The sequence below is a fragment of the Muntiacus reevesi genome, chromosome X (assembly GCF_963930625.1).
Source record: "Muntiacus reevesi chromosome X, mMunRee1.1, whole genome shotgun sequence".
Classification (NCBI taxonomy): domain Eukaryota; kingdom Metazoa; phylum Chordata; class Mammalia; order Artiodactyla; family Cervidae; genus Muntiacus; species Muntiacus reevesi.
Genome location: NC_089271.1, coordinates 102,551,714 through 102,563,395, shown reverse-complemented (window position 1 = coordinate 102,563,395; position 11,682 = coordinate 102,551,714). Strand labels below are relative to the sequence as shown.

General features: G+C 35.4%; 1 protein-coding gene across 1 annotated transcript in view; it reads right to left on the bottom strand.

The window, feature by feature from the left end:
• Nucleotides 1-4,210: 4,210 nt before the first annotated feature.
• LOC136154640 (probable ATP-dependent RNA helicase DDX4) overlaps nt 4,211-11,682 on the bottom strand; it is a 77,966-nt gene continuing 70,494 nt past the window's right edge. Inside the window, exons 20-23 of the mRNA XM_065916842.1 lie at nt 7,362-7,461; nt 6,321-6,591; nt 4,953-5,063; nt 4,211-4,297 (exon numbers count right to left, since the gene is read on the bottom strand). Coding sequence (XP_065772914.1) covers nt 4,211-4,297; nt 4,953-5,063; nt 6,321-6,591; nt 7,362-7,461 — 569 coding nt within the window. The remainder of the gene's footprint in view (nt 4,298-4,952; nt 5,064-6,320; nt 6,592-7,361; nt 7,462-11,682) is intronic.

Genomic DNA, 11,682 nt, shown 5'->3' with positions numbered 1-11,682 from the left:
AAAAAAAAAAAAAAGAAGATTTCTCAGGTTAAATTCCAGGGATTAAACAAGCATTAGTGAAGTAGAAAATTCACTATTAAGCAACACTTGGAAAAACAAAAGAAAATAAGATAGTTATTGGAAATAAAATATAATTGCTAAAAAATGTACATAAAAAAGATTTAAAGATAGTATTCTACCAGAACATAAGCAAAAAGATGAAAAAACATGAAAGACAGAAGACTTAAGAGATTAATTTTGTAGTTCTAGCATCTGATTGGAGAAGGCAATGGCAACCCACTCCAGTACTCTTGCCTGGAAAATCCCATGGACGGAGGAGCCTGGTAGACTACAGTCCTTGGGGTCACAAAGAGTCCGACACGACTGAGCCACTTCACTTTCACTTTTCACTTTCATGCACTGGAGCGGGAAATGACAACATGCTCCAGTATTCTTGCCTGGAGAATCCCAGGGACGGGAGCCTGGTGGGCTGCCGTCTATGGGGTCGCACAGAGTCGGACACAACTGATGTGACTCAGCAGCAACAGCAGCTGCATCTGATTATCAACAGGAGTTCCATAAAGAACAAAGAAAATCTAGGGAAAATTATCAAAGAAATACAACACACTCCCAGAGTCAGAAAAGTATGATATGATCTGCAAAGCACACCAAATACTCTAGAATTGAAAGGTCCGCTCATTATAAAATTTAAGAACATTAACATCTTTGGGGATCTAGCTTCCAGACACTAACTCTGAGCACAGAAAATATTATGATGAAAAGCACATATTTCTTCTCCCAAAAAGAGAAAGACAATAGAACTATAGGGTAAGCAAACTGCTCTAAGAGTTTATCCAAAATTAAAGCAAATTGGTCTGTGAAATATTTATAGTAATTGTCCCTAGAAACACAGAGGTGGCAAAACTGGATAAATAGTAAAGGAAAGATAATCAGACAATGTTAACTGGCCCATGCAGAGAACAAATTATATAATGTGAACCCTATTGATTTTCAGTTTTAGAACCAACTTGTAGATATAACAAGAGAGCTTTGTCACAGAATGCAGATGTTAACTTTGGAAATGTAAATGTATAGTTTACAGATGTTGCAGTGTAAAAACAGAAGTAGGGTGTCTTTATCATCTCACAAAGTATACTTCTAACTATATTAAAGTTACCAATTTTTTTCTTCTTTTCTCTTTTTATCTACTATAAGATGATGGATGCTGACTAAACTTATTGCAGTAATCATTTCACAATACAGTATAAGCAAAACCATATGCTATATGCCCTAACTTACACAGTGCTATATATTAACTGCATCTCAATAAAATTGGAAAAAAGTTACCCAAGAAGGGAGAATGAGGTGAGTGGTCTTTACCATGCACAGTCAGTAAACTGTGGGATATGGAATAGCAATTTAGAAAGGGAGAGGCAGCAGGATATTGCTCTATTATAATCCTTCTACAGAATTTTATTTTCTAGTCATATGTGTATCTGTTACTTTGATATTTTTTAAGGAGAATTTTCAAATCTATACTCAGAAATAAGGAAAGTAGATGAACATTTGGACATTTATAATTGGCTTCTTATGATGGTATAACGTGTGACTTTCTCTTTACATTTGTTTCAGTAATGCTCTGATGGTAAATTTGATAAATCAAGCGTGACTCAAAATAGTTTTAAGGCAATCAGGCTATGACCAAGAAGCTATTTGAGGAAATAAAAAAAGAAATGACCTATAAATTCTCTTTGTAAACAAAACTGGAAGAGACAATTAAGACATACAGACAAAACAACTAATGGTGCAAACACTTTCATTTAGCCTTTCCCAGAAGTGAGATTCACAGTATTAAGTTTAATATATCCTGTTTATTTTTTCGCTTGCAGGATCTTAGTACCCCCAATCAGGGATCAAACCCAGGTCTTTGGCAGTGAAAGCACGGGATCCTAATCACTGGATTCCCAGGGAATTTCTGTCGCTTATTCTTTTTAACTAAACTTCTCATTTTGAGTTGTCTGTTCTTTGTGTATTTGTCTAACAGTTTTCCTACAGACCCACATATATAAATAACTATACGCTGATAATCCACGATAGTCATAGTGATATTTTTCCTTTTCACCTTTTCTATATAAGCAACTAATTCTGTTGTGATCAAATCTATTGTTTCCTTCATGATTTCTGTCCTGTGAGCTTAATGTCAACTCTCATTCCCAAGTCAAAGGTTTAATATTTAACTGTATTTTTTGTAGTTGTAATTTTTACATGTCACACAGGGTTGATTTTTAACATGGCATGAGGGTAGGCATCTAGTTATCCCAGAAGAATCTGTTGAATGTTCCATTCCTCTTTTAAATTGCAATGCCTCATTTACTAACCAAAATTCCTATAACAAGACATACATGTTCAGGAAATGATGCTTTGGATATTCTAAGTGAATAACAACATACACCTGAAACGGATTATTTTTGTCCCCCTGTGTTTATGTCTCACTTGCTTTATGTTAATATTTTGGTTCATTTATTTAATGATTTAGTAAGAATTTCTTACAATCTAGACACAGTAAGCTTTTGTTTGCCCTTCTTCCCTCTTTTTTAAAATTATTACTCTTTAATTTATTTTAATTGCAGACTAATTACTTTACAACATTGTAGTAGTTTTTGCCATACATTCACATGAATCAGCCATGCATGTACATGTGTTCCCCATCCTGACCCTCCCTCCCAACTCCCTCCCCATCCCATCCCTCAGGGTCATCCCAGTACACCAGCCCTGAGCACCCTGTCTCATGCATCGAACCTGGACTGGCGATCTATTTCACATATGATAATATACACGTTTCAATGCTATTCTCTCAAATCATCCCACCCTTGCCTTCTCCCACAGAGTCCAAAAGTCTGTTCTTTACATCTGTGTCTCTTTTCCTGTCTCGCATAAAGGTTTATCGTTACCATCTTTCTAAATTCCACATATATGCGTTACCGTACTGTATTGGTGTTTTTCTTTCTGACTCACTTAACTCTGTATAATAGGCTCCAGTTTCATCCACCTCATTAGAATTGATTCAAATGCATTCTTTTTAATAGCTGAGTAATATTCGATTGTGTATATGTACCACAGCTTTCTTATCCACTCGTCTGCCGATGGACATCTAGGTTGCTTCCGTGTCCTGGCTATTGTAAACAGTGCTACGATGAACACTGGGGTACACGTAGACACAGTAAATTTAAGATACATAATGGGAAGTGAAAAAAAGTTTTCACCCTCAATATTAAAATATAAAAAAATTAAGTATGGCAAGAGTGAACAACACTGTTTCTGTTGATATAGTTTGAGCTCAAAGAATGATTTTCATTACTGCATCTGTGTATTAATGTATATTATACATATTCAATTTATATAAGACTTTTCACTTCATTGGCTTCACAAGCCTCATAATTTCAAAATACAAGAGTTGAGAACTATAATCTGTAACAAGAAAAATTAAACGTGCTGTTGGAAAACTTAGGGGGGAAAGAGTTTCATCCTTTATTTTTTTTTTTCCATTTCTTTTTATTAGTTGGAGGCTAATTACTTTACAATATTGTAGTGGTTTTTGTCATACATTGACATGGATCAGGGAGAAGGAGAGGGTGGGATGTTTCTAGAGAACAGCATCATCCTTTATTTTTAAGGAGAAGTCTGTATATTATAAATACAAACAGTTGTATCATTGAGTACGGAGTTCTCATTGCAAACATTCAACCATGTTCATCACACATCTGATGATATAAAATCAAAGTTGCTTTTAAAAGCTTGTCTTTCACTGTTTCTATCATGAAAATCATGTCATTCCATTTCAGTGACACACTATTGTTTAAAGACTCCTTTTAAGCAAAAATAGAACCCAATAATTTTTAACCAAAAGTGTATCCTATAATCCTGTTTGCTCTAGGATCAATAAACACTATACTAAGACATGGCATTTAGACATGAAGTATGTCTAAAACCCTTGAAGAATACAATAGAAATAGGCAAGACATTTAGAATGTTTTAATCTTTCTGGTTAACACGTTGTAACTTTCAGCATTTCACATAACTAGTCAGTAAGGATTTTTTTTTTAAGGGTGGGAGTACAAACAGAAGGATAGGAGATGCAAGGTTTCATACTTTTGTCTTAAAAAATCAAAAATCAAAACTACTTTCTTCTCTGCATCAAAACTGTACCACAAACTTGCAGGTTATTTTCGTTTTAATCCCATGACTCATCATCTACTGGATTAGGAGCTTGTGATGAAGAAAACCCTGCTGTGTTCAAAGAGCTCCTGCGGAGGTAATTCTTAAAAAAGAAACAAACAAACATTTAATTTTATGTAGCGTTAAAAGTTACACTACCTAGACTGATAGCAAGGACTCAAGCTGTCTACCATTTCTTCCCCAAACAAAAAATTTCATTCTCACTGAATCCAATCTATTTGACAAAAGGTCCATATCAACCTAGGAAGTTTAAATTGCAGAGTATTTCAAGAAAAAATGTAAGCCAATAGTTTTGGCAAATGGAAAAACAAAGTTCTTCACTTTAATGAATAAGCATAAATACTTAATGACTAGTATGCCCATTGTTTCTTCTGTATAAAAATTATGTTGCCTAGACTGACACAATAGAAAAGATATGTAACCACACTGCTATTATCTCGTCTTACCTAATAATGTGGTCAGAATTCAAAAAATAAAGAATTACTACGAAAATCTCAGAAGATCCTAAATTAGAATTTAAAATGGGAAAGGAAAGTGTTTGAGCATAATTAAATTAAATTCCTCCCCTTTAAGACCAAAACTATATATGTACATAAAATTTTTAGAGAAACATTAATCTTCCAAGCATGAAAATAATGGCTTAAGTTATTGTTATAGTTACTTCACAATATTAAGTGCAACATTTACAAAGAGTAAATAACAAGAAGCCAATTTCTAAATTTTCCCCCTCAACTAACCTTTCTAGTATCAACTGATGCAAACACATTTCCTCTTGTCCTACCACTGAAGCCAGGACCATACGTACTAAAGGAAATTTCTTCTAACCAGGCAGGAACATCCTGTTGAGCCTTAAAAAAAAAAAAAAAAAAATTAACTTCATAAACAACATGCATAAAGTCTCAAAAGATTCACATGTTTACTTTTCCTTCAGAAAAGCAAGAGAGTTCTAGATAAACATCTTCTGCTTTATTGACTACACCAAAGCCTTTGACTGTGTGGATCACAACAAACTGTGGAAACCTCTGAAAGAGATGGGAATACCAGACCACCTGACCTGCCTCCTGAGAAATCTGTATGCAGGTCAAGAAGCAACAGTTAGAACTGGACATGGAACAACAGACTGGTTCCAAATAGGAAAAGGAGTACGTCAAGGCTGTATATCATCACCCTGCTTATTTAACTTATGTGCAGAGTACATCATGAGAAACACTGGGCTGGATGAACAGATTGCCCAGAGAAATATCAAGAACCTCAGATATGCAGATGACACCACCCTTACAGCAGGAATCAAAGAAGAAATAAAGAGCCTCTTGATGAAAGTCAAAGAGGACAGTGAAAAAGTTGGCTTAAAGTTCAACATTCAGAAAACTAAGATCATGGCTTCCAGTCCCATCAATTCATGGCAAACAGATGGGGAAACAATGGAAACAGTGAGAGACTTTATTTTTTGGGGGGGCTCCAAAATCACTGCAGATGGTGACTACAGCCATGGAATTAAAAGATGCTTGCTCCTTGGAAGAAAAGCTATGACCAACCTAGATAGCATATTAAAAAGCAGAGACATTACTTTGCCAACAAGGGTCTGTCTAGTCAATGCCATGGTTTCTTCAGTAGTCATGTAAGGATATGAGAGGTGGACCTTAATGAAAACTGAGTGCCAAAGAATTGATGCTTTTGAACTGTGGTGTTGAAGAAGACTCTTGAGAGTCTCTTGGACTGCAAGGAGATCGAACCAGTCAACCAGGAAATCAGTCCTGAATATTCATTGGAAGGACAGATACTGAAGCTCCAATACTCTGGCCACCTGATGTGAAGAACTGACTCATTGGAAAAGACCCTGATGCTGGCAAAGATTGAAGGCAGGAGGAGAAGGGGACGACAGAGGATGAGACGGTTGAATGGCATCACCAACTCAATGAACATGAGTTTGAGTAAGCTCTGGGAGGTGGTGATGGACAGGGAAGCCTGGCATACTGCAGTCCATGGAGTCTCAAAGAGTCGGACATGACTGAGCAACTGAACTGAAAATCCATATATATAAAATGTCCGCTTTCAATGACAAGGTAAGAACACTATCCATTCAGTTTAAAAAATTAAAAACTTACATCTGATAGCACTTTCACTAGAGGCTGTGCTAAATGGCTATCTGATTCCAGATCAAAAAAGGAAATAGCTCTGCCAGTATTTCCACAACGACCAGTACGCCCAATTCGATAAACATATTCATCAATGGTAGAAGGAAGATCAAAGTTAATAACATGCTGAACATTTTCAATATCCAGCCCTCGTGCAGCTACTGAAGTAGCAACAAGAACGGGGCACTTTCCACAGCGGAAATCTCCAAGAGCTTGCTCTCTCTCTCTCTGTTCACGATCACTTGAAAGAAAACAAAGCATGTATTAGAACAGCCCTTAAGAAAATTATTAAAGAGAACCATTAAAGTTCAGCGGATAGATTTTTTTAATAACAGTAAAAAAAATAGCAACATTTAACATTAATGTCTACTTCTTACATACAAAGTATTATACTAATTTCTTTTAAGTCATCATTTAATTCTCACAATAACACTTTGAGGTTAGGACGATTAACCCCATTTGCAGATGAAGTAAGGTAACAGCTAATACCTACAGCCAAAATACAGACTCAAATATGACAAACATCAAATCTTACCCACTAATAAACTCTTTCTAGTTTTGACAAAAAATAAACAACTACCTGATCAAATGCTTTCTCAAAAATTACTGATTTTTTAAAAGTATAATCTCTGAATTCTACACATTCACCGATTAATATTTTAGATCTTCTAGTAAAGTGCCAAGGAAATTGTGTTAATATGACATTTTTGAGGACTCCAATGAAAAAAAATATCAAGCATTGAATAGATGTAGCTGAATAAACACCTAGATCTAAGGATCAGAGAGACTTTTAAGTGAGATCGCTTGACAATCATGATGAGGAACCTAAGATACTTCTAACTCACCCATCCCTGCCACTTGGTTCTTATAAAAACTTAAAAGATGAAGAATAATAGTTAGATCTTGAAATCCTAATTCCAGGATTTTCTACTAGTTAAATATACCAACAATTCGTAACAAATGACAAATAGAAGTTCCCTCCTTACTAGGAAATCATCATAACCTACTCACCCATGAATACTTGTTGTTGATATTTTTTCTTGACAAAGAAAACTGGCAATAAAATCTGCTTTTTTCTTAGTTTCAACAAAGACCATAGTTCTTTCATCACCTACAAGACAATGAAACATTCAAATTACAAAATTAGGAAAAGAAAAAAAAATGCATAGGGTGAGCAGGAAACTGTCTTATCCACCCACCACTATATTCCCAGCACCTAAACTCAGGCCTGATAGGTAAGAGCAATTCAAATATTTCCTGAGTGGATGAATGTCAAAGATAGAGAGACAAGGACTTTTTTCTACTTTATGACTAAAGAAAAAAAAAAAGAAAGAAAAACAGCTGCTTGCCCTTTGCCTTCATAGGCCAACCAGTAAGTAGAGACTTAGGGAAAGATAAATGATATCTACCTGCCAACTCTTAGCAGTTCCAAATTTGGCTCAGGCCCTTCATTTCCCTCTCTATAAATAAATGCCTTTGTTCGCCCATGGTCATACAATCTTTTATTCTACCTTGACTGCCAGAGGCATTCATAACTATTGCATTCAACCCAGGGCTGACAAACTCTACAATATTCTATGTTTCAACATTATCTCAATTCAAACCCCTTAATCCCCAGTATGAGGCATCTTAATGATTTCTTTCTCCAGAAACAAGAGGACTCTGCTAACAGATCAGATCAGATATGTACACTGGAGAAGGAAACCAAAGATGCCTCATATTTTTGTGTCTTAACAACTGGAGTGAGTGTCTTAGTCGCTCAGTCGTGTCCGATTGTTTCCTTGTGATCCCATGGACTATAGCCCACCAGGCTCTTCTGTCCTTGGAATTCTCCAGGCAAGATACTGAATGGAACTTTCTAAGTGACATAGTAGGACTGCAAGAAGGAAGGTTTTAAAGGTGATATTTAATCTCAGATATCAGACAACCAGGTAGGAAATCAAGAGAATAACTGATTCTCATAGTAATAAATGAGCTATATCCTTGAGACATAGTCATTTTACTAATGAGTCATCATTTTATGTTTTATCAAAAATTATCTTTCAACAGTTTTGGAGATCATCCATCAAGATGCCCAATGCCAAAACTGATTCATTTGATACAGTCAGGTACATAATACTACCATGCAGCTTAAAGCCCTGATCTCATCTTTTCCTGGTCCCCCAGTGTGAATCCCAAAATGGTAATAAAAATTTAACTCCGCTGACACTTTCTCTGTTTTTTCCTCTGCTACAAAGTTCGGATTTTTTTCTAGTTCAGGTAATAAGCTATATCCCTTCAGTGGCAGAGATAACGAAAATTTAGTTTTATGATCAGACCATTTTGTGATCTTTGTAGATGGATTAATGAATTACAACTACTTATTCTGTGAGGTGAAATATAATACAGAATTCATTTTGTTGGTCCATTATGAACTAAAGTTAATTAATTGACCTATAGCTTAAGCGACAGAACTGAAGCTATCAGCTTTTTATGTATCTACAATTCAGAAAGAGGTTTATCTACCACTGTACATAATCTTTATGTTAATACTCTATGGACGAGTGTTAACAAACATAAAGCCTCTTAAAGGAGCTCAATTCTGACTGGTTTACACAAATAAATTAGAGAATTTATAGAAATCCATAATTCTAAAAACTATGATTCTAAAAATTCCAGAAATCTAAAATTCCCAGAAAATAGAGAAATTGACTCACAATACTCTAACTATTGGAGAAGGAAATGGCAACCCACTCCAGTATTCTTGCCTGGAGAATCCCATGGACAGAGGGGCCTGGCAGGCCATGGTTCATAGGGTGGCAGAGAGTGGGACACGACTGAAGCAACTAAGCACCCACTCTATATCAAATTAAAAACTCTTCCTATAGCAACTAAGCAGAAATATTTTAAGATCCCAAGTTCTCATAAATAAGTGAAACTTTTGATAAACAAGACTAACTTAATAACTTTGGTTTTAAAAATATGCAAGTCCTTTCTCCAATTTATCAGTGTTGAGTAGGAAACAAACATATCTTACTTTACTTGGGTTTTTCTTAATGTATGAAGATTTGCCAATCAAATTAATATTCTCCATAATGTTTAACTGTATGAAAATGTAAATCTGTGTTCAACTAAACTGACTATTCAACATTATCTACTGTTTTGCATACTGTCATCTGAAGATAATTTCCAGGATCTTTGGCTTTATGGTTAAGTTAAAACAGTAGACTATACTGAGTTAATTAAACTGACAATCACTGAATATTTAGGATAGAATTTGCTTGTTGTTTTTCATATATTATAGAGAGGAAATATCTTTGAGTCATAATAAGGAAGATACTGAATTTTGCTACTTTAAGTGTAAAGGGATATGTGCGGTGTAGAAAGTAGGATAGAAAGTGCATGAGTTCTGGTAGTCAGCCTCAATGTCTCTGTATGGTATCTCTCAACTGTCCATCCCTGCCTCTAGTTTTCTCTATGAAACAGAAGTGAACTTTGGTTAAAAGTAATAATTAACCTAAGTGGTCGAGACTACACAAGGAGTAATATTGACCAAGAAACATAAACTGGTTTTTTTTTTTAATTTTTTTTTTTTCATTTATCTTTATTAGTTGGAGGCTAATTACTTTACAATAGTGGTTTTTGCATTACATTGACATGAACAGCCATTTTTGCATTTATTTTTCAAGGAAAGAAAAAGCAAAATTTCCCTAAAGTTGCAGCTCTCAAAATTTTGGTCTATGACTCTTTTAAACTCAAAAAATTATCAACAATCCCAGAGAGTTTTAGCTACGTGGGTTGTAACAACTAACATTTACGATCCTGAAAACTAAAACGAAAAATTTTTTTAAAATATTTACTGGAACATTCTGCATGTTAAAATAATTTTAGTGTAATTATGAAAATTGTTTTTACCTCACAGACTCCTTGAGAGCATCTCAGGGAACCTGAGAAGGATTCATTTTGTCCTAAAGTGTCAGTTTGCTCCAGAATGTGAAAAATGCACAATGAAAGATAAAACTTGGAAACTGAATTTTATACCAGTTTATAATATGTGACTATTACAAAAAAGCTATGTGCTTGTCTTAAGTCACTTCAGTGGTGTCCGACTCTTTCTGACACCATGGACTGTAGCCTGCCAGGCAACTCTGTCCATGGGATTCTCCAGGCAAGAATACTGCAGTAGGCTGCCATGTCCTCCTCCAGGGGGCATCTACGTGACCTAGGGATCAAAACCATCTCCTGCGTATCCTACACTGCAGGCTGATTCTTTACCACCGAGCCACCAGGAAAGCACCCCAAAAAAAGAAAAAAAAAAAAGGATGAAATATGTTAAAATATTAACAAATTCAATCAATTTGCACGGAACTATTTCCTGATTTACTGTTTAATGCCTTTACTTACAATATGAAAGGTTCTTCTTTCTTCTTTCTGTTCCTTATAATCAGCCTATATAGCAGAGATTCTTTTGACTTTATTATGTCTTTGGTTGTTTAAAGAGAAAAAGACCTTTATGAAAGAGCTTTTGTTCTTTATAACCACGTTATCTTCTACTCTTATTTTTAAATGCTTTGTCACTTCAATTAAATTACTGCCTAAGAACTAAGTAATCTTACACTAGTAAAATGTTCAACTCTCCTCTGACAACTTTTGATTTTGTCTTTTTTAAGATCAGCTATAAAATTAGACTTAACAGAAGCAAAAGATATTAAGAAGAGCTGGTAAGAATACACAGAAGAACTGTACAAAAAAGATCTTCACGACCCAGATAATCATGATAGTGTGATCACTCACCTAGACCCAGACATCCTGGAATGTGAAGTCAAGTGGGCCTTAGGAAGATTCACTACAAACAACTCTAGTGGAGGAGCTATTTCAAATCCTAGAAGATGATTCTGTGAAAATGCTGCACTCAACATGCCAGTAAATTTGGAAAACTCAGCAGTGGCCACAGGACTGGAAAAGGTCAGTTTTCATTCCAATCCCAAAGAAAGGCAACGCCAAAGAATGCTCAAACTACCTCACAATTGCACTCATCTCACACGCTAGTAAAGTAATGCTCAAAATTCTCCAAGCCAGGCTTCAGCAATACGTGAACCATGAACTTCCAGATGTTCAAGCTGGTTTTAGAAAAGGCAGAGGAAGCAGAGATCAAATTGCCAACATTCACTGGATCATCAAAAAAGCAAGAGTTTCAGAAAAACATCTATTTCTGCTTTATTGACTATGCCAAAACCTTTGACTGTGTGGCTCACAATAAATTGAGGAAAATTCTGAAAGAGATGGGAATATCAGACCACCTGACCTGCCTCTTGAGAAATCTGTATGCAGGTCGGGAAGCAACAGTTAGAAC